Raw genomic sequence first — 27,995 nt, 5'->3', positions numbered from 1 at the left:
ACACAATGTACAAAACTTCCTTATTTAAAATATAGTTTATTCTGTTAAGTTGAAAATGAGGTCACATCTTGGCCAAACATTTTACACACGGTACATATAAAAATATTTTAAAACATGCCATTTGAACAATTTACATTACAAATGTAGTGCCATTATTATACAATTAATAAATATTGTAGAAAGATGTCCTGAACTGTTTCAAAGACTAAGGGCTCTATTCAGTCCGTATTGCGGAAGTTCAGCGTGACTGAAAATTAAACGCAGTGTTCGGAGACTGCATTTACGGTAAACGATGCATGTCAGCTCAATCAGCGATACAGAATTAATTGTCCTAAGGCAACCCAAGCACACTGTCCTTTTAGAGGCTGCAGGCTTTTGTTCCAGCCCACCAATTACACACCTGATTTAACTAATCAACTTTAATAGTGCTTGACTGGTGCAAATGCCTGCACACAGTGTCCTTATAGGAATGGAGTTGTTCTCCCCTGTACTTACTAACCATTCTGAGACAATCTGCATATTTTTCATTACAGGTCCATGAAAGTACAATCTATGCATTTTTCATAAGAAGCTCATAATTCTGCATTGCAAGAGGCATTTTGAGGTAGACCATGATACACAAGTCAAGCACTGCAAAAGTAAAGGGTTAAGTTAGTAGACACATCGATCCTGTCAGCATGACCACTGATGTGGATGCATCAAGCCAAGTGAGGGCAGTGTACAAACGTAGGTCCCCTACACACTCAGGTTGTACAACTGATGTACAATGCAAAATCAAGTTTCCACCACCGTTGTGTGGCTATTTTTGCACAGAAAATCTCAGGTCTAACACTGCTGTTATGTCAAAACCATTGTGCATCAGTTGTACAACTGAGTGTGTAGGGACCAAAGTGCTTTGAGTGACCCTGTTAGAGCGGAGATGGTTAGATTAGCCATGGTAGGTAGAGGGGCCTTCCCAGTCCTGCACGGTAGACTCTCTGCTGGCCAGCCTCTCCCTGCAGGGGGTCTGACCAGTCATTAAGCGCTTCAGCGTCTCCGAGGTGCCTGGCCTCATCCACGGCTCCATGGCAACCGTATCCACGGAGCCCTGAGTGTGTGGGGCGCGAGGGGAAACCTGCGGAGACATATCTTCATCACCAGACAGGTCTGCTGGAAGAGAGAAACCGTAAACAGATATCATCAACCTAACAATGATTCATAGACAGATCTCCCAGGTAAGATGGCTGACAAATTGTTCCATTCTGGCACTGACAGCCTCAGTTTAATCTTTATGCAACACCCACCTCTTCTGAGGCCATGGCGGCCCATAGCCAGCAGCCTCTTGGTCCTATGGTGGTTACGCTCTCTATCATGCTGCTGTGTGTTGAGACTGGCCTCTGACTGGCAGTAGGAGTTCTCTGGCTGGCCAACAGGCTCTCTGGAGCTCCCCCGCTCCTAAACAAACCAGAGCACAAGGTATAGTGATGGTAGAGGAATATAGCATTTTCAATGAAGAGCTGCCACTGGCCTCTATTTAAGAAGTGAGGATATATTCATGATGTAAGGATCAGGGGTTGTATGCATCAAGTGTCTCGAGTGCCGATTTAGAATCCGTTTTGCCTTTTAGATCATGATGAAAAAGATTACAAGGACAAAGGCGACCTGATCCTAGATCAGCCCTCCTACTCTGATGCTGGGAGAATACTGTCCCAGATATTAGAGACTGAACTCTGAGTTATAGAGAGTTCTTACATTGTGCAGGTCTGCCCTCTTGGCCAGCCTCCTCCTCTCCCTGGCTGAGAGCTGGGGCTTCTGCACGGGTGGGGGGGACACTGGGAAGGCTTCACCCATGGGATCTTGGGGCAAACCACAGGTAAATAGTTAGTGTGCTTCTCAAGACACTCCTTCCCTTACAACAACTGGTGTACATCCCAAATGGCTCGCTATAGTGTACTACTTGTGACCAGCTCCCATCGGCCTCCCCCATAGGGCTCTGGTCAAAAGGAGCGCATTACTTAGGGAATATGGTGCCATTTGGGACGCAGCTTTAGTTGTGATTCTCAAGGCGCTCCATCCCATGCTACACATGATAGTAGTGAACCACCAGAGGCTTTACCAATGAAGGCACTGTCAGACTCCAACAGGGAACCTCTCATAGGATCCCCTACTGCATTCCTCTGGGGAGAAGAGTGTACAGGCTTCGTGTCACACACAGACAAGCATGTACTGTACAGCAAAGAGACCACTCTGTGGTTCAGGGCGATAGCTAAACAAACTGGCAAGTAGAAACTCACCAAATAATGGTTGTGTTGCTGGGGTGGTGACAGGTCAAAATAATCTGTAAAATAGAAAGACAAATGATTTCCAAGCCCTTAAAATGCAAGTACTCCACCTGTAAATATCCTCATGTTAGTTAGTCCTCTAGTTAGTGATAAAGCAGTGAGCAATGAGTATTTAAGCAGTTAGGTTGATATTGAGTCTGTAGTCAGCGAGTAGAGTTTGATATTTTTTATTTATTTATTTTTTATTTTATTTTACCGTTATTTAACCAGGTAAGTTGACTGAGAACACATTCTCATTTACAGCAACGACCTGGGGAATAGTTTCAGGGGAGAGGAGGGGGATGAATGAGCCAATTGTAAGCTGGGGATGATTAGACAGCCGTGATGGTATGAGTGCCAGATTGGGAATGTGTGTGTTGAGAGTGTGTGTTACTGACCGGCGGCAGGTTTCCTCCTCAGGCTGTTGTTGATCCTGCGTAGCTCCTCCCTGTAGTCTGCCTGTCTCTGGATGTGCACACTCTGTCCATCCCTGTCGCTAGGGTGCTCACAGTAACCATGGCCTTCCACCTCGCTGGAGTCAACATCTGCAGTACAAACAAGACTTCTCCACTCAATACACACATGACAATACTGATCATCCTGGTCAAAAGTAGTGCACTAAAAAGGGAACAGGAAAACGAGTGCAGACACAGCCCCAGTTGCTGCATTTGTTTGATGAGCACTGTGTGCTGTTAAAGGGCAAATCCACCACTGTTTTACGTTTCTTAGCGCATTTCTATGATCTGTGGTTGTTTTTACACATGTAGACTGGTTCCGTTCTGAAAATTATGAATAGAAGGTTGAAAAGTGTCAGAATTGCCCTTTTAAGACTCAACAATCAATGGCCTGGGTTACGTTCCACATGACACTCCATTCAATACAGTGCGTTACTTTTGACCTGACCCTATGGGCACTGGTCAAAGGTAGACCACTACATAGGGCATGGGTTCTCAAATGTTTTGGGCCGGGGACCCCTTTAGTGATAGCAAATTCAACAGGGACTCCTCATAATGCGAGTGAGATTAAAATAGCAAACAAATTATTTTACTACTACTTTGGCAATGCATGGCCAGACGAACCAAGTCTCGGGCCCTGGGAAGGAACATTTTAAAGGCCCAAATCTTGGCATAGGAAAGAAAATGTTGCTAATTTCCAGCAATTCTACATGACTCTGTTTTGGTAAAAAAACTGAGGGATGGGCCTGGAGAAATGTAACCAGTAGTTAACAATGTTTTGAGGCTATACAGTGTTTGTTTACATTTACATTGTTTACAAACATTGGAGTAAAACAAGCTCATATTTTGGGTTCGATGGGATACGACAATTAAACCAAGCTCCCGAGGCATTTATAAAATAGATATTCTTCAAGAATCAATGGACATATACACACACAGTTGAAGTCGGAAGTTTACATACACCTTAGCCAAATACATTTAAACTCAGTTTTTCACAATTCCTGACATTTAATCCTAGTAAAAATTAGTCAGTTAGGATCACCACTTTATTTTAAGAATGTGAATGTCAGAATGACACTAATAGTAGTGTGATTTATTTCAGATTTTATTTATTTCATCGCATTGTCAGTGGGTCAGAAGTTTACATACACTCAATTAGTATTTGGTAGCATTGCCTTTAAATTGTTTAACTTGGGTCAAACGTTTCAGGTAGCCTTCCACAAGCTTCCCACAATAAGTTGGGTGAATTTTGGCCCATTCCTCCTGACAGAGCTGGTGTAACAGTCAGGTTTGTAGGCCTCCTTGCTCGCACACGCTTTTTCAGTTCCGCCCACAAATGTTCTATAGGATTGAGGTCAGGGCTTTGTGATGGCCACTCCAATACCTTGACTTTGTTGTCCTTAAGCCATTTTCCAGAACTTTGTAAGTATGCTTGGGGTCATTGTCCATTTGCAAGACCAATTTGCGACCAAGCTTTAACTTCCTGACTGATGTCTTGAGATGTTGCTTCAATATATCCACATCAATTTTCCTCCCTCATGATGCCATCTATTTTGTGAAGTGCACCCCCACAACATGATGCTGCCACTCCCGTGCTTCACGGTTGGGATGGTGTTCTTCAGCTTACAAGCTTCCCCCTTTTTTCTCCAAACAACGATGGTCATTATGGCCAAACAGTTCTATTTTTGTTTCATCAAACCAGAGGACATTTCTCCAAAAAGTACGATCTTTGTCCCCATGTGCAGTTGCAAACCGTAGTCTGGCTTTTCATGGCGGTTTTGGAGCAGTGGCTTCTTCCTTGCTGAGCGGCCTTTCAGGTTATGTCGATATAGGACTCGTTTTACTGTGGATATAGATACTTTTGTACCTGTTTCCTCCAGCATCTTCACAAGGTCCTTTGCTGTTGTTCTGGGATTGATTTGCACTTTTCGTACCAAAGTACGTTCATCTCTAGGAGACAAAACTCGTGTCCTTCCTGAGCGGTATGACAGCTGCACGGTCCCATGTTGTTTATACTTGCGTACTATTGTTTGTACAGATTGTCACGAACCGGCTCAAAGTGTGTAACAAACAAGGAGACAACGTGGAGATGAGGAATAACAAAATATATTTATTTAACTAAAGTAAAACTAAATAATTAACAATGGTGTGTGTGTAGTCAGAAATCAGTAGTGTAAGTGAGTGGTTGCGTGCATAAATGTGATAATGAGGGGTGTTGAAAGGTGCCAACGCAAACAGCCACAAAAATGCCACAACCAAAATCTGTGTCTGCATGGAGAGTGTCTCCTCAATGAATGGGGAAGAGGTGCATTTATCCTGGGACACACCCGAGCCCACGTGTGTCCCATTTCGCTGACGACCCTCCCAGCTCCACCCACCGACATCCTATTAAGGAAAACGAGAGCAAAGAGAAAGAATTTGGCAGACAGAGTGGGAGGGTCGTCACAAGATGAACGTGGTACCTTCAGGTGTTTGGAAATTGCTCCCAAGGATGAACCAGACTTGTGGAGGTCTACAGTTTTGGCTGATTTCTTTTGATTTTCCCATGATGTCAAGCAAAGAGGCACTGAGTTTGAAGGTAGGCCTTGAAATACATGCACAGGTACACCTCCAATTGACTCAAATGATGTCAATTTGCCCATTTTCTGGAATTTTCCAAGCTGTTTAAAAGGCACAGTCAACATAGTGTATGTAAACTTCTGACCCACTGGAATTGAGATACAGTGAATAAGTGAAATAATCCGTCTGTAAACAATTGTTGGAAAAATGACTTGTGTCATGCACAAAGTAGCTGTCCTAACCGACTTGCCAAAACTAGAGTTGGTTAACAAGAAACTTGTGGAGTGGTTGAAAAACGAGTTTTAATGACTCCAACCTAAGTGTATGTAAACTTCCGACTTCAACTGTATATCATATTATTTTCATACCAAAAATGGATGTAGCAACTAAGTATTCTAGCTTTAAATTACAACACAAAACATTTTGTGGAATACAAAGTGTTTAATTGAGAAATGTATAATTGGTAGAGCACTGAGGATATAATTTTTTTTTTTTTTTTAATTTTTAAATATATTTTGAGATCTGGCCGCAGACCCCACATTGACAACCCCTGACATAAGGAATAGGGTGCCATTTGGGACAGGCCCATTATTCAAACAGTCACTGTATATCTTTACCTCTGTATCTGAGCTGCAGCGAGTCGTGGATCCTGTGCAGGTTGTTGGGCTCTGTGTTCCTGGAGGAGGGTCTCCTGACGGGGGCCTGCAGCCGCAGTCTGGCCATGTCAAACACATCCACCTGGGGCCGCTCCCTGTCCCTGTGCCTGGACACCAGCACACAGTCACATCGTTCAGCGTGTACACACAGCACTGGGGCTAACATATAGCCTAGACCAGGGGTCGACAAAAGGTAGCTTTTTTTGGAGTGTTTTTTTTTGGCCCACAAACATTTTTTGAATCAAACAAATGGGGGTCCTACCACAGATTCTCAATTGGAGAAAGTGCAATAACTCAACAATAAAAAAAGTAAACGATTTTCTGTGCAAAATTTCCACATGACATCAGTTTGACTGGTTAAGTAAATAGAAATCTGGGGAATCGACCCAACATGTTTCCGATAAAATGTCAGTTTGGCTTGGACTATTCGCTTTTATGATGCTGATAAAGATAGACACCGTCTGTAGACGTGCTAACAGAGCATTCTTATTCTCTCAAGATGCTGAAAGAAATCATTTCTCCCCTGCTGTTCCGGAGTCAAAATGTTGCCTTCATTTGGTGTAGAACTTTACTGCAAGAAATGCTTAATTCTACAGGAGCTAATATTAAGGCTATGTGAGAGGTTATAGACCTACAGTCAGTGTCCAGATTTCAGTTACCATTTAACCCATCTGAACAGTAGGCTACAGTCCCCGTCTTGTGACTGTTTCTCAAACATTACTTTTCTGACCCTCCCTTCTATTTATTTTAAACTCTGCATTTCGCAGCTATTCTCTTATTGAATTAAACTCCGACATTGTTCTTTTTGCCTCCGGGATTGATGTTAACTTTTTCTGCCCGTTCCCAAAAGCTTTTGGCGATTGGTGTATAGGCTATTTGCCACGTGTACAGTTAGGCCCTAAAGATCTCTGGATATAAATTGCACAAGAATGATACATTTATTGATTTAAGGTATTGTTTTCAACCCACCCGCCCACCAACCACCCACCCTTCAGCCACACAATATTTAATTAGTCTAAACCTGTCCATCCCATGGATATAACTGTGGGGACTGGGGGTTATGAGTCAAACCATGCATCACTAACTCACAGCACTACACACGACCAGCAGTGGAGGGCATCACCTCACCAGTCTTACCTGTCACTCATAGGGGAGTCCAGCTCCTCCCACTCTGACTGTAGTAGCTGGCTCTCCAGCCGTTTCTGCTCGCTACGCAGCTGTCTGCGCAGCTCGGACAGCTCGCTGATCACACCCCGCTGGTCCTCTGGCACAGACACACACGTCAGCATCACAGACGTTGAGAGAAAATTGAGTTTCTACCTGCTGTGTACTGTATTATAGTGTGAGGCAGTGTTACCGGCAGCTCTCAGCTGGTTCCTGCGAGCTGGGACTGGGGGGGACTGGAGGCCTGACAGAGAACGCTCCTACAGGGGGAAGAGAGGGAGGAAGACAAAATCTAGTCATTGTGCTCCACTGATACTTCCTCACAGTCAAACTATTTCTCTCCATGGTGGTGTGGAAAGGGACATGCTGTGTGCTCTGAAAGTCACTCACAGACAGGGGGACAGTAGTAGCGCGATGGCTGTCCATGGACGGAGGTCTGGGGCTGTACTGGGGAGCCTGATGCCTCTTTTGGAGGGTGGGAATGGGGGGAGACGGCTCCCTTGGTACCTTCAGACAGACAACCACATGAATGTCCTCACTTATCTCATATGAATCTCTCAGGGCCTGCTTCCTTACTAAAAAAGCACTTTCAATAGAGATTGTTCATTGAGCATGCTTTTGAATCCAGGACTGGGCTTAATGTGTGAACAGTAAACCTCCCCTCAACGTTCAGAGGGTCAAACAGAGAGTCTTCAATCGAGCTCACCTCCTGTAGGCGTGCCCGTCTCTCCTTCTCATACTGCTTCCTCAGGGCAGAGTTCTCCTTCTCCTCTGCCTCTTTCTTCATCCTCTCCACCTCTTTCTTTCGCTCCTCAGCCAGACGGATCAGCTCATCATTCTTGGCTTTTTGCTGGAGAGAGAGAAACTTTGCTCAGTCCCCTGAATGAGTGAGTTACAATAAAGATTTCCTGAACTGAATGACTCATGTCAAACGATAGCATTCAGCTGATAGACATGTTACTTGTAGTAGTAGATAGAGTATTGCAGTGTAATCTAATGCTAAAGCCCCCTTAGTGAATCCAAGCCCTGGTCCAGTTAATACTGACATCCATCTCCTTGCGTTTCTTCCTGTCCTGTTCTTCTTCATACTCTCTCTGGATGCGTTCCCTCTGCTCAGCCAGCCTCTTCTCTTCCTTCTCCTCCTCCAGCCTCTGGCTCTCTCTCTCCTCCGCCTCCTTCTTCCGCTTCTCCTCAATCTAGGCAGCAGGACAGACAACCAGGGTCATCAGTGAGACAGTCTGACAGTGTATCCAATCAGATATCAAAGCTGAGTGTATGGTTAACCAAACCATCGATGCGCATCAGTACAACATTGAGTTGAAGCTCAGAAATAAGCTTGTTTTAATGTGATCACGTTTAGGGGAAGGTTTATGTCAGGTGATAATATGAAAACGCTACTCTAGCCATCTTTCACACAGTACTGATGTGTAACATCCAGTACCTGTTGTTTGAGGTAAGCCTTGTACTTTTCCTGTTCATGGAGCTGCTGTGGTGTGGGCAGGTTCCCAAAAATACTGCCTCTGGCAAACGATGGGGCCTGAGCAAAACCTGTGAAGAGAAACCCACCAGACAAAACAACATAGTAGCTGAACCTGACAGTGAGTTGGACAGGATGGTGAAGCTGTAATCACTCATGGACAGAACGTAAACATAAATGCTACTGTAGGTCTGTCATGATACAAACGGGATGCGTGACATAATGAGCAGCATTAGTTCTGGTGCTTAGGTTTTTCGTCACTGGTTATTTGGACAAATCCCGAATTCACAGGTGTTAGCATATGTTGATTTTCCAAAGCAGAGGGCTAATAGACTTGCTCGTAACTTGCAGAGAGGGTAGAGCTTTCATTCTGGTTCCCACTCTCTCTCTTAACATGTATGGACCCAGAACTTAATCGAGCATCTGAGCAATTACGCAAGACTTTAGTTCTGGATTAACCAAAAGTAGTGCACTATGAAGGGAATAGGGTAGTTTGTGGGACGCAGCTTTCCTCTCGGTCCTTAGAATCAAATCAATGTGAAAACCACTGTATCTACCTGAGACTCTGTGGGTGGAGGGAGGTCTAGTGTCCTCCTCTTGGGGCACTGCCATGATGGCTCTTGCACTCTTCTGCCATGTCTCAGGGTTGATGTAGGCCTCTTCATTATGCTTGTGCATCTGGTGCAGATCGGCTGGTAACACAATTCACACAATTAGGATTAGCAATATCCTTTACAAAGATTAAAAAACATTACACAATGGCTTTTCTCTGCTATCAGTCTCCAAAACGTATGTACTGAAACAAAGTTTAGAGAATATGTGGACCATAGTGTGGAGGGAGGGAAATAACGGGGATATGGTGGAAATTACAAGATTATGTTATAATGTTATTGCATCAAATGGTTGTTTTATGCAACAGAATAAGGGGTTGTTAGAACGCTCATCTGTGTGTGTTCTACCGAGGATGGGCCTCTGGGAAATTTACCATGTCTTTGGGTGATACCGCATTCCAGAGCATGAGTTAATGTTTCTGTTCTATAAGGTACCAGGGGGAGATGGCTCCAGTATGGAGTTGGGGGACCAGACCCTGGTCTCTACACGATAAGGACAGTTTGTACAGCAGATACTGTCTGCTGTGAATTATAAGTATCTTTCATACAAATCTTAACCTTGTGACCCATTCCATACATCTGTTGTGTGTCATGTAGACTGAAGGAGGGTGGACTTTGCTATAAAAAGCTGTGGCTCAAACCAGCTGGTTGAGTTCTCAGTGATCACCTCCAGGAGTGGTTACTGACCAGCTACATTACTGCACTAATTAAATAAAGTTTGATTGTTTTGAAAAAATCTAAAAGTCTCTCCTTTTGATTACAATAATTCCACCACAGGGAACATACTGATGAGGTTGCCCCTGCTGTCTCTGAGAGGGGCCCCTCCTCCTCCTCTCCCCCAGGGGTCGTGGTTCTTCATGTCTGCCTCCAGCTTGGCCTCGTAGCGATCTGTCTCCTCCCTGTCCAGCCTCCGCCGCTCTCGTCTCTCCTGGATCTGTAGTCAGGTTAGGACGGAACACTTTGATCAGAATACCAAATAAGATATTTGTCTTCTATTCATAACACAAATAACAAGTCATCACCGGTCACACAAAGAGGGCAATGGAAGAGGCTGGAGTGCAATGGTATATTGCTGTTGGAATGTCTAAACATATTCAGTTAAATACTTTTTATAACACTTGTAATATTCTATATCAAGCTACAACTCATCTGTTACCTGGCAAAAAATCTGACTCCTCCCTTTCCTCGGGTCTCCCTGCCGAAATAGCACACTCTTTGACAAAACGCACGGAGACGAAAGATTCTGCTGACTTCCACAATCACATTCTAAATGTACCTGTTGTCTTAGTGCCTCCTTGTAACTTAACACACTCTCTTTAGATGGCTTGACCTGCTCTGCAGGGAATACTCCAATCCCTGAACCCATGGTAGCAGCATCACTGGCAGGTCTGCTGAACAAGAGACAATGTTAATTCACTTTCATGTATTCCTTCTGTTCATTACTATAAAAAGCAGATCCATTTGAATTGTTCAATACTATGCAAAAAGGTATGGGAAACAGGAGACACAATTGATGTGGTTTGTCACTTTTCATGCCTTACGTAATGAATGTCAATGTATCACTGTGAAAAATATCTTCATACAGCCACTAGGAGGCGAGAGACCAAGACAGCTCAGAGCTGTCCAGACCAGCGCTGACTGCAGCAGTGACTCAGCAGGGAGGGAACAACACTCCCATCTATCCAGACCAGACCAGTGCAGACTGCAGCAGTGACTCAGCAGGGAAGGAACAACACTCCCGTCTATCCAGACCAGACCAGTGCAGACTGCAGCAGTGACTCAGCAGGGAAGGAACAACACTCCCGTCTATCCAGACCAGACCAGCGCAGACTGCAGCAGTGACTCAGCAGGGAAGGAACAACACTCCCGTCTATCCAGACCAGACCAGTGCAGACTGCAGCAGTGACTCAGCAGGGAGGGAACAACACTCCCGTCTATCCAGATTAGACCAGCGCAGACTGCAGCAGTGACTCAGCAGGGAAGGAACAACACTCCCGTCTATCCAGACCAGACCAGTGCAGACTGCAGCAGTGACTCAGCAGGGAGTCAACACTCCCGTCTGTCCAGATGACCAGTGGGCATGACCTTCTCATAACAGAACACTAGCCATCGATAGGGGGAACAGCTCTCTGTTTGTTCCTTTAGAGGAGGTGCCCCCTACTGGTGAATAGGGGATACACTCATTGTAGGTGTTGAAGAGAAAGAGTCCCGATTCTCTAACCTTCTCCAGAAGTGGGCACTCGTTCACTTCCCCATATTCCTCACAGCAGTCCATTCCTTTTCAATCAATGAGGGGGAGTGTACAAGTGCACACTTCAGGAGAACGGTAGATAATCAGAATGTAGCCTAGGTGTTGAAGGGAAGAGAAAGGATGAGATTGGTACGACACATACTGTGGAGGGGGCTCTGGATGGCTGCTCCCATTGTAATGGCTGTGAGGGCTGTGTTGACCCATCTGGCTGGGGTGAGGCCCTGCAGGAGGAAGGCTGAGGTAGGACATGGGCTGCACCCCTCCTGTCAGCGGGATCTGACCATCTAACATAGAAACACAGAACACTCATTATGCTGGATCAGAGAACACATGTATTGTATCCCAATGCCAAAATGTGCACACTACTTAGTATGAAGTGATGCATTGGCTATGCATACTAAATAGTATGCTAGTATGGACATTGGGACACAGTGAATTGTTTTCACTCCAACTAACAACATCCATTCATTTTTTCTAAGTTTATTGTAACATGGAACTCTTTTCATGTGTTAATATAGACTATAAGCTACAACACATCCGCCACGCTGATCCTCAACACGGGGGCCCCTCGGGTGTGTGCTCAGTCCCCTCCTGTACTCCCTGTTCACTCATGACTGCATGCCAAGGCACGACTCCAACACCGTCATTGAGTTTTCCGATGACAACAGTGGTAGGACTGATCACCAACAATGACGAGACAGCCTATAGTGAGGTCAGAGACCTGGCTGTGTGGTGCCAGGACAACAACCTCTCCCTCAACATGATCAAGACAAAGGAGATGATTGTGGACTACAGGAAAAAGAGGACCGAGCACGCCCCCATTCTCATCGAAGGGGCAGTAGTGGAGCAGGTTGAGAGCTTCCAAGTTCCTTGGTGTCCACATCATCAACAAACTAACATGGTCCAAGCACACCATGACAGTCGTGAAACGGGCACGACAAAACCTATTCACCCTCAGGAGACTGAAAAGATTTGGCATGGGTCCTCAGATCCTCAAAAGGTTCTACAGCTGTACCATCGAGAGCATCATGACTGGTTGTATTATTGCCTGGTATCACAACTGCTCGGCCTCCGACCGCAAGGCACTAGTGCGTACGGCCAAGTACATCACTGGGGCCAAGCTTCCTGCCATCCAGGACCTCTATACCAGGCGGTGTCAGAGGAAACCCCTAAAAATTGTCAAAGACTCCAGCCACCCTAGTCATAGACTGTTCTCTCTGCTACCGCACGGCAAGCGGTACCAGAGCGCCAAGTCTAGGTTCAAGAGGCTTCTAAACAGCTTCTACCCCCAAGCCATAAGACTCCTGAACATCTAATCAAATGGCTACCCGGACTATTTGCATTACCCCACCCCCCCGTTATTCTGTTTATTAGCTATCCATAGTCACTGACTCTACCTATATGTACAGCTCAATTACCTCGACTAACCGGTGCCCCCGCACATTGACTCTGTACTGGTACCCCCGCTATATAGCCTCGCTATTGTTATTTTACTGCTGCTCTTTAATTATTTGTTACTTTTATTTATTTATTTGTATTATTTTTTTGTTGGTATTTTTCTTAAAACTGCATTGTTGGTTAAGGGCTTGTAAGTAAGTACTTCACTGTAAGGTCTACACCTGTTGTATTCGGCGCATGTGACAAATAAAGGTTGATATATAATAGACTGGTAGGCAGGTGGTGCTTACAGTAGGCCAGGTTAGGGTCCAGTGGGTTCCTTGCACCATGGTAGAGATGGGCCTCAACAGAGGGACTTCTATATGCATCTGCCAATGTGGATGGTGGATGAGGACGGAAACCTGCCATCCTGAAACACAAATTAAAAATCATACAGCAACGTTAAATGATGTCAGAAAAAACAATAATGTAGTGAATTTATCAGAATGAAAACACACCTGGTCTCTTCAAAATGGCACCCTTTTCCTATATAGCGCACCACTTTTGATTGGAGCCCGGGTGCCATTTGGGACGCAGGCCAGGATTACTGTCATAGCAACCTAGGTGGCAGGTAGCCTAGTGGTTTGAGCGTTGGGACAGTAAGTGAAAGGTTGCTGGTTCGAATACCTGACAAGGTAAAACATTTGTCGATCTGCCTTTGAGCAAGGCACTTAACCCTAATTTGCTCCAGAGGCGCCATACTACTATGGCTGACCCTGTAAAACAACACATTTCACTGAAACTATCCAGTGTAACGTTATGTGACAATCTTTTTTTTACCTGGGAGTGTCCATGCTCCTGTGAATGGCCTGGCTGTAAGGGGAGATGCCTCCACTGAGGCCCAGGGTGTGGCTGTAGTCTAGCAGGGGGGACTGCAAGGCCACGCCGGGCTGCTCAGGGGGAAGCCTCTCTCTGTTTTCCTCACTGGGTCTCCCATTCAACTCATCCACTGGTTGGTCCACAGCTTGGCCTGGTGGGTACCAGCTGTCTTTTCTCTTTCTGGCATGGTCATCACTAGTCACTGCTCCAAACTGTTTGATCCGATCTGCCTTTTTCTCCGGGTCAGTCGTCTCCGTCACAGCAACTCTGAGCTCTAAATCCTTCTCCCTAATACGACAAAGGACATAACACACAGCTCATATGAGGTATCCATATCTGTGTTTGAAAACTTTAAATTGTCTATCTTAGTGAGATGGGCTACATGATCTACATAGACACATTTTAGCAGCATTGTGGTCAGAGGTAGATTTGTTTATAAGCTGCGTTTACACAGGCAGCCCAATTCTGATATTTAAAAATATATATATTTTACTCCATATACAAACTTATACATATGAACAACAACTTACAGACACACACAAACAACTTATTTTCCCTTTATTTAACTAGGCAAGTCAGTTAAGAAAAAAAATCTTATTTTCAACGACGGCCTAGGAACAGTGGGTTAACTGCCTTGTTCAGGGGCAGAACGACAGATTTTTACCTTGTCAGCTCGGGGATTTTATCTCGCAACCTTTCGGTTACTAGTCCAACGCTCTAACCACTAGGCTACCCTGCCGCCCAATGACTTCATCTCATCTTCCCAGACACGCATGCTCACACCCCCGTCCCTAGTGCCTGCATTATTGTTTTCCATTTGGCCTTAAATGTTTTTCTCGTAGCCCATACAATTTCAATATTTAAATAATTATTGCCAAAAGATCTGATCCGTCAAAATATCAGAATTGGGTTGCCTGTGTAAAGGCAGCCTTATAATCAAATCTACCTCAGACTACAAAGCTGCTAAAATGTAGCCCATCTCACTAAGATGGAAAATATAAGGGTTTGTTCTTCATTGGACAGCAGGATCAAACACAGATATTGACACCCACCTCTTTCTATTCCTCTGCTGTTCAGCTATCTGCTCCTGCAGCTCCTGCCTGTACCTCTCCTTCCTCACCTGCAAGGCAGCAGCTGCATCTGCAGCCCCTGTCAGACATGCCATGTCACCACATTTGAGGAATATCATCAAATGTTCAATTAGTCCAGAAAAAAAACACCACAGTTAATCTTAGTAATGAACTTCAGAACAGAGCTGGTCTTACCAATCATAAGCCCGGTAGCGAATTCAAGCTCGTCCTTCTTGGTAGAGGATCTGGATCTTCCACTGGGTCTCATCCCTGCTGGAACCTGCAGCCTGGCAGATAGGACGTCAATCAGCATTCACAGTATACTCATCATACCTCACAGACGATTGTCTCTCGGTATTCTTCAATGTTTGTTTAGTGAGTGAGTGTTTGAATTGTGTGAGTGAAGTTTTATGAGGGCAGAGCGTAAAAAAATGCTTGAGGTCCACTATTGGTTTGTCTGATTTCAGGCTGGCTCGGGATTTAATATGATCTTATTGTACGAGCGGAATCTAAATCAACAAGCCATGATCCAGCTACAGTGTGACATCAGACCTTTCATCTGTACTTTTCCATCCAATGTCCTTAAAATTGAAAACAAAAAATGTGTTTTATCCAGATTAAAGTAGATACTTTATCTACTGTTAACATACATTTACATAGAGAAAATGCACTGCATTATAAAATCCATAACAAAAAGAGAGCCATGGCAATCCAATCATGTTCACTTGTCCAAATTGGTTTTAGCACAATCCTTTGGATGTTAAAGTTATCAAAATTATAGGTATAGTGATTTAATACTACTTGACATACTTGGGTTTGGGGGTTAGAGAGGATGTCCCCCGGCTTGCCTGCGAATAATCCTCATCAGGAACAACAGAGCCGTTAGTCTCCTTCCTGTATGCATATTGACTACTCTCTGTGTAGTCATCAGGCAGTTCAGCACCTCTGTCCCGGAGCCTTGATATGTCCCTGGGCAAAAAAGAGGAAGACGATGAACAATACTTTTTCAAAACATAGACATAAAAACATATTGCAAATACCATGTCAGTAGAAATACTTAACCAATTACATAGCTAAAAACTGAAACCATTAAAGGTAAGTGTAACATCATTAACAAGTTGGGACAACAGGGAATGGGTGGAGGGAGGGGATAGAATGTAATTTGTTTTAATATTATTATCATATTGTATGTTTTTGTGCCTTTTTCTTTGTTTGCTGTTCAGGTAAGAAAAAACTATTTGTACTTACACATGTCAAGAATTGCACGACCGTGGCACTGTGACTAGGAACATGGACGTGTACAAACATACCGCCTATGACCTCCGTAAATCAAGAGGCAAAACGACAGTACAGGGACAAAGTGGAGTCGCGATTCAACGGCTCAGACACGAGACACACGTGGCAGGGACTCCAGACAATCAGGGATTATAAAATGGAGAGTAAACCAAGTGGAAGACACCGACGCCTCGCTCCCAGACAAGCTAAACACCTTCTTCGCCCGCTTGGAGGAAAACATGGAGCTGCTGACACGGGCCCCCGCCGCTAACGAGAACTGTGCGCTCTCCTTACGCCGTGGCCATTTAAGCGTGTTAACACTCGCATGGCTGCCGGCCCAGACAGCGTCCCAAGCCGCATCCTCAGCATGTGCAGACTAGCTAGCTGGAGGAGAGTTTAAGGACATATTCAATCTCTCCATATAGCAGTCTGTTGTCCCCACTTGCTTCAAGATGTCCACCATTGTTCCTGTACCAAGAAAGCAAAGTTAACTAAATGACTATCACGCCGTAGCACTCGCTTCTGTCATCATGAATTGCTTCGAGGGGCTTGTTATGGACCATATCACCTCCACTTAACCTGACATCAACTACAATTTGCATACCGCCCCAACAGATCCACGGACGATGCAATCGCCATTGCACTACACACTGCCTTATCCCACCTGGACAAGATAAACACCTATATAAGAATGCTTTTCATTGACTACAGCTCAGCCTTCAACACCATAGTGCCCTCCAAGCTCATCACTAAGCTCAGGACCCTGGGTCTGAACCCCGCCCTATGCAACTGGGACCGAGATTTCCTGACAGGCTGACCCCAAGTGGTGAAGGTAGGCAACAACACCTCAACCACATTGATCTTCAACACAGGGGCCCCACAAGGGGAGCGTGCTCAGCCCTCTCCTGTACTCCCTGTTAACCCATGACTGCGTGGCCACGCACGTCTCCAAATCAATCAGCAAGTTTGCTGACAACACAATAGTGATAGAACTGTTTACCAACAACGACATGACAGCCTTCAGGGAGGAGATGAGAGCACTGGCTGAGTGGTGCCAGGAAAATAACCTCTCCCTCAATGTCAACAAACAGAAGGAGCTGAACGTGGACTACAGCAGAGAGCACATCCCCATCGGCGGGCTGCAGTGGAGTTCCTTGGCATGCACATCACGGACAACCTGAAATGGTCCCTTGACAGTGTGGTGAAGAAGGTGCCACATCACCTCTTCGACCTCAGGAGGCTGAAGAGGTTCGGCTTGGCCCCCAAGACCGTCACAAACTTCTACAGATGCCCCATTGAGAGCATCCTGTCATGCTGTATCACTGCCTGTAAAGGCAATTGCAACATCCGCAACCGCAAGGCTCTCCAGAGGGTGGTGGTGCGGTCAGCCCAGCGCATCATCGGGGGCACACTTCCTGCCCTCCAGGACATCTACAGCACCCGGTGTCACAGGAAGTCCAAGAAGATCATCAAGGACCCCAGCCACCCGAGCCCTGGCCTGTTCACCCCGCAACCATCTAGGAGGCGGAGACAGTACAAGTGCATCAAAGCTGGGACCGAGAGACTGATAAACAGCTACTATCTCCAGGCCATCAGACTGTTAAACAGTCACCACTAGCTGGCCTCCGCCCAGCACCCTGCCCTAAACCTTAGTCACTGTTACTAGCCAGCTACAACCCAGTACTCTACCCTGCACCTTAGAGACTGCTGCCCTATGTACATAGTCATTGAACACTGGTCACTTTAATAATGTTTACATATGGTTTTATCCACTTTATATCTATATACTGTATTCTAGTCATGTCTCATCCTATACAACTACTGCTGTACACACCTCTTCTATTCATATACTGTCTAAAAGTCACTATTGGTGATTTATCAATATATTGTTAAAAGTCACCTTGTCCGAGAGAGCTTTATATTGTTATCAAAACGGCAGGGTAAGCCTACATGAAACACAGCCCTTATTTTAAGTGTTTCTAAAATTCCCTATGGGAAAAATGAATGGTGGAAAAACTATTGGAACCATTTCTCTGTTTGACTGCTAGGTTTTAAGGGTATTGTGACACCTCCATTATGGAATTGTGTTTTTAGAAATGTTTATAAATTAATACAAAATGAAAAGCTGAAATGTCTTGAGTCAATAAGTATTCAACCCCTTTGTTAGGGCAAGCGTAAATACGTTTAGGATTAAAAATGTGCTTAACAAGTCCGATAAGTTGCATGGACTCTATGTGCAATAAGGGTGTTTAACATGATTTTGAATGACTACCCCATCTCTGTAATCCCCACATACAGATAATTGCAAGGTTCCTCAGTCAAACAGTGCATCTCAAGCTCAGATTCAACCACAACAACCAGGGAGGTTTTCCAATGCCTTGCAAAGATGGGCACCTATTGGTAGATAAAAATACATTTAAAAAAATAACACATTGTAAATCCCTTTGACCATAGTGAAGTTCTTAATTACACTTTGGATGGTGTATCCATACAACCAAGTCACTACAAAGATAAGTGTGTTCTTCCTAACTCAGTTGACGGAGAGGAAGGAAACCACTCAGGGATTTCACCATGAGGCCAATGGTGATTTTAAACTAGTTACAGAGTTAAATGGCTGTGATAGGAGAAAACTGAGGATGGATCAACAACATTGTAGTTACGCAATACTGACCTAAATGACAGAGTGAAAAGAAGGAAGCCTATACAGAATACAAATATTCCAAAACATGCATCCTGTTTGCAATAAGGCACTAAACCAGCAAAAGATGTGGCAAAGAAATTAACTTTATGTCCTGAATACAAAGCATTATGTTTGGGGCACATCCAATAGAACACATCACTGAGTACCACCCTTCATATTTTAAAACATGGTGGTGGCTGCATCATGTTATGGGTATGCTCTTCATCGGCACGGGATTTTTGGGGGGGATAAAAAGAAAAGAGCTAAGCACAGGCGAAGTCCTAGAGGAAAACCTGGTTCAGTCTGCTTTCCAACAGACACTGGGAGACAAATCCACTTTCATCAGGACAATAACCTAAAACACAAGGCCAATTATACACTGGAGTTACTTACCAAGACAACATTGAATGTTCCTTAGTGGCCTAGTTACAGTTTTGATGATTTAAATCACTTGAAGATCTATGGAAAGACTTAAATGGCTGTCTAGCTATGATCAACAACGAACTTGACAGAGCTTGAAGAATTTTAAAAAGGTGGAAATATTGTGCAATCCAGGTTTGCAAAGCTCTTAAGAGACTTGCCCAGAAAGACTCACAGCTGTAATCAATGCCAAAGGTGATTCTAAGAGGTATGGACTCAGGGGGTTGAATAATTATCTAATAAAATATGTGTTTTATTTCTATTAATAAAAGGTTATAATTTTTCTTCCACTTTGACATTGAAGTATTTTGTGTAGATTGTTGACAAAAAAATGACAATTAAATCCATTTTAATCCAACTTCGTAACCACAAAATTAAGAAAAGGTCAAGGGTGTGAATACTTTATGAAGGTACTGTATTTATATTCCAGGCTCTGACATTGTTTGTTCTGATATTAATTAATTTATTTAAACTTTTTGGATTAGTTGTGTATTGTTTTGTATTGCTAGGTATTACTGCTCTGTTGGAGCTAGAAAACACAAGCATTTCTCTGCACAGGTGATAAAATCTGCAAATCTGGGTACGCGACCAATAAATATTGATTTGCTTTGACCTTATGTCCAAAAACATTACAAAAAATATTTTATTTGAATCACATAGGAAGTGTTTAAAAAAAATACCTTAAGTCTGTTTTGTAGTGTCTTCTTTGCCACGTCCTCTCTTCTCTCTCTAGCCTCGTCTGCCTTGGTCTCCTTCTCACCATCAGGTCCAGCTCTTCCTCTGTGAGGTCTGCCTCAGAGTCAAAGTCCACTCTCACCAACCTGGCCCTCTCTCTGGGAAGCAGCAGCTCATCCTCAGGCCACAGGCCCTCCATCCTCCTGCCCTCCACTAGGCAGCGTCCTCCCCTGTGCAGCCCCCTCCTTCCTTCTGTCAGCGTGGCTGCGTCTCTCATGGAGGGGGCCCGCTTGGGGTGCACCGGGGGTCTGGGGCTGCAGTGGACAACAGGTAGGTCTGGAGGAGCTCTGAGAGAAGCAAGCTGCTCCTGTGTGTATGAGGGGGAAAGCACAGATTAAAGATGATCGACTTTTGGTTCCAAGCACCCTTTTTACTGGCAGAAGATAGAGTTGAGCACGTTCTCTTCATTTACTGAGACATGTTTAAGATGACGTGATGTCTAAAGTTCTCTCTCTCAATTAACTCTAAGCGGCCTCAGTTGACTGAGCATGGTATAATATAGGCTATATGCAGAACTGTCTAGGTTACCTTAGCAGCTCTCCTCTCACCAAGGGGAAGGGATGGGTCTGGTTCTGCAGCATTGAGATGTTTTTTCTATAATTAAGGATCAAAATTGGCCAAATCAGCCCATATCAGAGATTGTAAAAAAATATATATTTGGTAGAAAAATATTTGGAAGAAAACTGCACTGACTCCTTGCACCCGTAACATTCCAGTAAATCTTGTGGCCCATGCATGGATGCTGACAGGTTACAAAGTAGTAAAAACTATATAACTTTTGGCATTGGTAATATTATTACCTGAGTCACGTAGCGTCTGTAGTCCAGACGGAGCTCTTGCTGTAACTTCTGTTTCTTCCTCTCATAGTCTTCACCCAAAGGTAAACTTAGACAACAATTCTCCTCTGAAAAACAGGATGGCATACATGAAATAAGAAGACCTCCCAACAGCAAGGATTTAGATCTACCACAAAGTGCTTACAATTTGGGTTTATAACTTCAAATCTATACTGTACCCTTCCCTTGCGCTGTGGATGACTTAAATGTTGGGATATTTGTGAATGTGGGGTCATTGGCCTTGTAGTCTTTTGTCTGTTGATGAGTAAATTCCAGTCACAGGTCAGAAAATTGCAATAATTTGTTCAGCTGTCACCAAACACAAAGTAGCATGCATTGCACTCATGTCCAAGTCCAACATTTTCAGTATTCTAGCACCACAGGAAAAGGAGCATTGAAACACACCCTTATTTCAAGGTAAGGTGGATCCTGTTCCAAGCTGGCTTTATCCTCTGCCACTCTGGCCTTCTGTTGCTGGATGAATTTCTCAAGTTCATCATCCATCTCCATTTATAATACAGGCTCACTGAAAGACAGTGACAAAATGTAATAATTTATAAATACAGCACAACTGTACTAGCAACGTACACACAGTATAACGTTATCTAGCTAGTAAACAGCCACTTCAATGTTTCTGTGAAATGGTTCAAATAGTGATGTTGTTGACGTTTGCAAGAAAGGTCTTGAATTGTAAACATTTGGGCGCTACTAGTAGCTAACTGGCTACGTTATTGTACAGTAGTAGTAGCAGCTAGCTACCCCAATGCTAGTTACCGGTAACGTTAGCAAAACAGAACTTTGGACTCAACTAGTCTAACGTTAGCTAGGATTACTGTAACTAAACCATCTACGTATGCTGTTGTAATATCCTCTGATCATCTCATTGACCCACTGTCTCTTTAATTTCCGTTGTCAAGCAACCACTGAACACAAAAATCATGTTTTAGCGAGAGACATGTGATCGTACTTCGTAACTCTTGCGTTGTTAATTAAACAAAATATAGAATGTCCAGTCAGCGGTCCCGTTGATTGGTGTTTATTCTGACTATAGACAGAAGGAAGCGCATTAAAAAACCTCATTAGGGCCAGGCACTGGTTTTAGCTAACTAGCATTTAGACCATACCTAGCTAGCTAACAAGCAAACTGACGTTAACGTTACACGCAAACATGAATACTTTTACACGAGTTTGCGAACATGCCAGATTCTCATTATAAACTCAATTACGTTAGCTGGCTAGTTAACCTGTTTGCTAGCTAACGCTACAACGACAAATGAATGCAAGTCTGGCGTAGATTGGAAAACTGTTGCTGCGTTGGTTTTCTAACACGCCAAGCGAAATATTAAAATGGTATAAACAATACTCACCATTTCAGCAACCAAGTTAGCTAGCGAACTTGCTAACATTTGCTACTCAGGTAGCTAAAGCTACAAGGCAACCGCTGCCAAGTAGCAACAGCAAAGATTATGGATATACTGACAAGATACACGTTTCTCCGCCCTAACAATAGAGCCCCACGGTATGAGTCATAATCAAATGTTCCCTCTAATATGTATTGACATTAGCAAATGTCAGGTCTTGAACCTTGTGAAATTGCTGTGCAATTTCCGGCGAGCGTTTACTGTACCCGCTTTAATTTACTGTTCTAACAGTGGCCAATCAGGCTACTGTGGCTAACTGATCATAATGTAGGCCTACCAGAGGGGCCTAGCATAAAAAACAATGAAGAAAATGCATCACATAACATTTGAACATGGAAATAGCGGTTCTATCATTCAGTATACAGTATCAACCAATGTGTGGTGTTCAATGTAGGCCCACATTCGATGTGGCTTCCCGTCCCAACATCTCTGACCCTATCAAATCATCACAAAATAATAATGCATGTTCAACCGTTTCCTCTACCATACATCCATTACACATTCCAGTACCATGTTAGCCTATCAATTTCAAATATTAATTAAATCCCGTATGCCCTAATCACATCCCACACAACCTCCTCCCTTCTGCTCCCATGACATGACACTATCTTCCGTACAGATTTCTTTGTACTATAACACATTTCTGCCCTTACTACCTTCATCCCATTGTCTCTGCCAGCAATCTAACCCATTTTTACGAATCAATGTTTTCATTTCCCCTCTAACCAACTACACCTTTATATCCACAAAATTATTTTTCACTGCTCTTTTTGCTGTTATATCTACTATATAATTTCCATAAACCTGTTTGAGCCGGAATCCAACAGTACTGAATTTCAATAGCATTTCAATGTAACCCCAACAACATCATCATCATCACCATTATTATTTCTAACCATAAATCCTCATGTTCTGATTTCACACAAGCAGTTTAGAGGGAACATTGGTCATAGCAGTCAAACAAGGAAATGGTTCCAATCGTTTTTTCCACCATAAATTTTTCCCATAGGGGATTTTAGAAACACTTAAAATAAGGGCTGTGTTTCATGTAAGCTTACCCTGATGTGACGTTTTGATAACTGTATAACTCTCTCTAGGACAAGGTGACTTTTATCAATAGAGTCACCTGTATTTACCTAATAGCCACATTAGCAGCTAATTAGATATCATAAAGAACTACAAATGCCATGATGATCTGGACGAGACTGACGAATCGAGGCAAAGGTAAGACTCTGGATAACTAAAGGTCATCAATGATGTCACCATTGCCCTTGATTCCAAGCAATGTTGTGATGATATTTTTATTGACTTGTTCAAAGCTTTTGATACGGTAGACCATTCCATTCTTGTGGGCCGAGGAGTAAGGAGTATTGGTGTCTCTGAGGGGTCTTTGGCCTGGATTGCTAACTTTCTCTCTCAAAGAGTGCTGTCTCAGCCACTGCCTGTCACCAAGAGAGTACCCCAAGGCTCAATCCTAGGCCCCACACTCTTCTCAATTTACATCAACAACATAGCCCAAGCAGTAAAAAGCTCTCTCATCCATTTATATGCAAATGATACAGTCTCATACTCAGCTGGCCCCTCCCCGGATTTTGTGTTAAATGCTCTACAACAAAGCTTTCTTAGTGTCCAACAAGCTTTCTCTACCCTTAACCTTGTTGTGAACACCTCCAAAACAAAGGTCATGTGGTTTGGTAAGAAGAATGCCCCTCTCCCCACAGGTGTGATTACTACCTCTGAGGGTTTAGAGCCTGAGGTAATCACCAAATACAAGTACTTGGGAGTATGGCTAGACGGTCCACTGTCCTTCTCTCAGCACTTAACAAAGCTGCAGGCTAAAGTTAAATCTAGACTTGGTTTCCTCTATCGTAATCGCTCCTCTTTCACTCCAGCTGCCAAACTAACAATTTATAGATCTGCATTTAAGGGTGCTCTCGAGTGGCTAGATGTTCTTTACCATTCGGCCATCAGATTTGCCACCAATGCTCCTTATGGGACACATCACTGCACTCTATACTCCTCTTTAAACTGGTCATCTCTGTATACCCGTCGCAAGATGCTTATTTATAAAACTCTCTTAGGCCTCACTCCCCCCTATCTGAGATACAGTTGAAGTCAGAAGTTTACATACACCTTAGCTAAATACATTTAAACTCAGTTTTTCACAATTCCTGACATTTAATCCTAGTAAAAATTCCCTGTCTTAGGTCAGTTAGATCACCACTTTATTTTAAGAATGTGAAATGTCTGAATAATAGTAGAGAGAATGATTTATTTCAGCTTTTATTTCTTTCATCACATTCCCAGTGTGTCAGAAGTTTACATACACTCAATTAGTATTTGGTAGCATTGCCTTTAAATTGTTGGGTGAAACGTTTCGGGTAGCCTTCCATAAGCTTCCCACAATAAATTGGGTGAATTTTGGCCCATTCCTCCTGACAGAGCTGGTGTATCTGAGTCAGGTTTGTAGGCCTCCTTGCTCGCACATGCTTTTTCAGTTCTGCCCACAAATTTTCTATGGGATTGAGGTCAGGGCTTTGTGATGGCCACTCCAATACCTTGACTATGTTGTCCTTAGGCCATTTTGCCACAACTTTGGAAGTATGCTTGGGGTCATTGTCCATTTGGAAGACCCATTTGCGACCAAGCTTTATCTTCCTGACTGATGTCTTGAGATGTTGATTCAATATATCCACATAATTTTCCTCCTCATGTTGCCATCTATTTTGTGAAGTGCACCAGTCCCTCCTGCAGCAAAACACCCCCACAACATGATGCTGCCACCCCTGTGCTTCACGGTTGGGATGGTGTTCTTCGGCTTGCAAGCCTCCCCCTTTTCCTCCAAACATAACGATGGTCATTACGGCCAAACAGTTCTATTTTTGTTTCAACAGACCAGAGGACATTTCTCCAAAAAGTACAATCTTTGTCCCCATGTGCAGTTGCAAACCATAGTCTGGCTTTTTTATGGCGGTTTTGGAGCAGTGGCTTCTTACTTGCTGAGCGGCCTTTAAGGTTAGGTCAATATAGGACTCATTTTACTGTGGATATAGGTACTTTTGTACCTGTTTCCTCCAGCATCTTCACAAGGTTCTTTGCTGTTGTTCTGGGATTGATTTGCACTTTTCGCATCAAAGTACGTTCATCTCAAGGAGACAGAACGCGTCTCCTTCCTGAGCGGTATGACGACTGCGTGGTTCCATGGTGTTTATACTTGCGTACTATTGTTTGTACAGATGAACGTGGTACCTTCAGGCGTTTGGAAATTGCTCCCAAGGATGAACCAGACTTGTGGAGGTCTACAATTTATTTTTGAGTCTTGGCTGATTTCTTTTGATTTTCTCATGATGTCAAGCAAAGAGGCACTGAGTTTGAAGGTAGGCAAATAATCTGTCTGTAAACAATTGTTAGAAAAATTACTTGTGTCATGCACACAGAAGAAGTCCAAACCGACTTGCCAAAACTATAGTTTGTTAATTAACAAGACATTTGTGGAGTGGTTGAAAAGCAAGTTTTAATGAGTACAACCTAAGTGTATGTAAACTTCTGACTTAAACTGTATATAGCCCTCATCCTCCACATACAACACCCGTTCTTCCAGTTACATTCTGTTAAAGGTCCTCAAAGCACACACATCCCTAGGTCGCTCCTCTTTTCAGTTCGCTGCAGCTGCAGCTAACAAACACTCAAACTGGATAGTTTTATCTCAATTTCTTCATTCAAAAACTCAATCATGGACACTAACTGACAGTTGTGGCTGCTTTGTGTGATGTATTGTTGTCTACCTTCTTCCCTTTGCTGTTGTCTGTGCCCAATAATGTTTGTACCGTGTTTTGTGCTGCTACCATGTTGTGTTGCTGCCATGCTATGTTGTTGTCTTAGGTCTCTCTTTATGTAGTGTTGTGTTGTCTCTCTTGTTGTGATATGTGTTTTGTCCTTTATTTATTTATATATCTTTTTTGTAATCCCAGCCCCACAGAAGGCCTTTTGCCGTTTGGTATGCCGTCATTGTAAATAATAATTTGTTCTTAACTGACTTGACTAGTTAAATAAAGGTAAAATAAAATAAACTATCTAATGTTTGTTAAATATAGTACTGAATATACTGGCTACATTTATTTAAATGGTCAATTCTGTGAAATGTCTTTCGCAAGTATTAAATTGACACAATACCTTTTAGCAAAGGTGTCAGCTAGAGACGACATGCAGGGATTTGTAGTTTTGTATGATATCTACTTTGATGCTAATTAGCATTTTCAAATCTGAGCCAAATCTATTGATAAAAGTCACCTTGTCCGAGAGATATTTACGCGGTTATCAGGGTAAGCCTACATGAAACACAGCCCTTATTTTAAGTGTTTCTAAAATCCCCTATGGGAAAAATGAATGGTGGAAAAACTATTGGAACCATTTACCTATGTGACTGCTAGGTTTTATGGGTATTATGACACTTCCACTGTTGGGCTCTATGGGAGTTGTTGTCCACAAAGCGGTATGAGGGTTGTTGACTTCAACCACTGGTATTCAATGGAGAGAGATGCTGTCATATAAATAAGAATTTTTGTAATGTCATTTGAGTTGATTTAACTTCCTGCTTTGTTCCTATGGGTACACTTGCAATGGCTGCCAGTCCACCCATTATGCAGTCATTGACTTGAATAGGGACCCCCGTTCTATTCATTCTCTCATTTCTATGGACGCTGTGCTACTCATAGAAATAAGAATGAATAGAACGTGCTTGGAAGCTCTAACTCTGGCAATTAACCGGTAAACTCACAATGGCTGCAATAATCAACTGATGCTGGATTGCCATGGTAATGTCGAATGTTCATTTAAATGATGCGGCTCATGCAATGGAATGTATTTTTTGTAAACTCAGTCGAGTTGACCTGAGGGTGGGTTCGTAAATTCCCTCTGGCTATCTACTCCGATTACAGAGCACTCTCGCCTGAGTGTGCCAGAGCGCAGAATAATCGATGAATTTACGAACGCTCAACACCAGTTAAAAAAAGCGTAATTAAATTGTTACCAGCAGCACAGTTAGTCACGAACGCTCTGGATAAACATGAAAACAGCCTAACCAGCTCTGCTAGGTAGGGCGAGTAAAATGATCAGAGTGAGGTGTCTGGATGTAGCTAGCCAATTAGCTTGGGTGCCGTTGTGAGGTCAGAACGCTTGGATCAACCCACTCCTCGGCCAGAGCGTCCTGTGTGCGCTCCGAATTTACGAACGCCCAGCTCTGGCACTCCATATTTAATTTATAAAAACACCCTCAACAAAGCACAGGACAGATTGAAGGGTACACGTACTGCTTTTACTTCTTGGCATGGGTACGCTCAAAATGGCTGCCAGTCCACCCATTATGCCATCATTGACTTGAATGGACACGCCCTTTATATTAATTCTTATTTCTATGACGCTACTAGCCTCATGACTCCCGAGTAGCGCAGCGGTCTAAGGCACTGCATATCAGTGCTGGAGGCGTCACTACAGACCATGGTTCGATTCCAGGGTGTATCACAACCGGCCGTGATTGGGAGTCCCATAGGGCGGTGCACAATTGACCCAGACAATTGTAAATTCGGAGCGTGTCGCTCTCGGTTTGGTCGGGGTACACTGTCATTGACTTTACAAAAACTTGCTTGGTGGGCGAAACAACGAAAAAATGCCACCTGCTGGAGGGAGACAAGATTTTCCGCCTCTTTCCTCCTCTTCCTCTCTGAACAGAAACGTAACAAAACCAAAATACTTGGTACTTGTAGTCAATTTGAAGGTAAATACACAACTCATTTATGAAACGTTATTGAAGCAATACTAGTTACGCAATAA

The 27,995-nt window shown here is 43.5% G+C and overlaps 1 protein-coding gene across 10 annotated transcripts; it reads right to left on the bottom strand.

The window, feature by feature from the left end:
* Window positions 1-16: 16 nt before the first annotated feature.
* Window positions 17-22,839, bottom strand: LOC115169805 (centrosome and spindle pole-associated protein 1). Of its 10 annotated transcripts, XM_029725766.1 has the most exons (29): window positions 22,113-22,744; window positions 21,151-21,271; window positions 20,925-21,000; window positions 20,710-20,813; window positions 20,438-20,503; window positions 19,855-20,216; window positions 15,610-15,768; window positions 14,995-15,086; window positions 14,782-14,878; window positions 13,691-14,017; window positions 13,162-13,280; window positions 11,616-11,757; window positions 10,499-10,613; window positions 10,379-10,417; window positions 10,009-10,156; window positions 9,169-9,303; window positions 8,576-8,682; window positions 8,181-8,330; window positions 7,841-7,984; window positions 7,525-7,641; window positions 7,328-7,394; window positions 7,108-7,234; window positions 5,932-6,077; window positions 2,699-2,845; window positions 2,274-2,317; window positions 2,096-2,156; window positions 1,732-1,835; window positions 1,284-1,434; window positions 17-1,149 (listed from the first exon to the last, which is right to left on the bottom strand). In XM_029725766.1, the coding sequence occupies exons 2-29, from the start codon at window positions 21,253-21,255 to the stop codon at window positions 929-931; spliced, it is 3,672 nt and encodes a 1,223-aa protein (XP_029581626.1). In that variant the 5' UTR covers window positions 21,256-21,271; window positions 22,113-22,744; the 3' UTR covers window positions 17-928. The 10 variants fall into 10 exon arrangements, with proteins under 10 accessions (XP_029581626.1, XP_029581620.1, XP_029581619.1 ...); XM_029725760.1 differs by lacking the exon at window positions 22,113-22,744 and adding an exon at window positions 22,823-22,839 and having other exon boundaries at window positions 2,096-2,317; XM_029725759.1 differs by having other exon boundaries at window positions 2,096-2,317; window positions 22,113-22,745.
* Window positions 22,840-27,995: the final 5,156 nt, after the last annotated feature.

Source organism: Salmo trutta, chromosome 31 (genome assembly GCF_901001165.1).
Source record: "Salmo trutta chromosome 31, fSalTru1.1, whole genome shotgun sequence".
NCBI classification, from domain to species: domain Eukaryota; kingdom Metazoa; phylum Chordata; class Actinopteri; order Salmoniformes; family Salmonidae; genus Salmo; species Salmo trutta.
The sequence above is the reverse complement of the archived record's forward strand: the minus strand, read 5'-3'. Positions and strand labels throughout refer to the sequence as shown.

Bases quoted from the DNA above. Each gene is read 5' to 3' on its own strand.
- LOC115169805 (XM_029725760.1), bottom strand. From the start codon at position 21,255: ATGGAGATGGATGATGAACTTGAGAAATTCATCCAGCAACAGAAGGCC. The intron at 10,157-10,378 runs GTAACAGATGAG...ACCTGACTACAG, and splicing joins GGAGTCAGATTTTTTGCCAG to ATCCAGGAGAGACGAGAGCG. The intron at 2,846-5,931 runs GTAAAGATATAC...TTTGTACTGCAG, and splicing joins GCTGCAGCTCAGATACAGAG to ATGTTGACTCCAGCGAGGTG.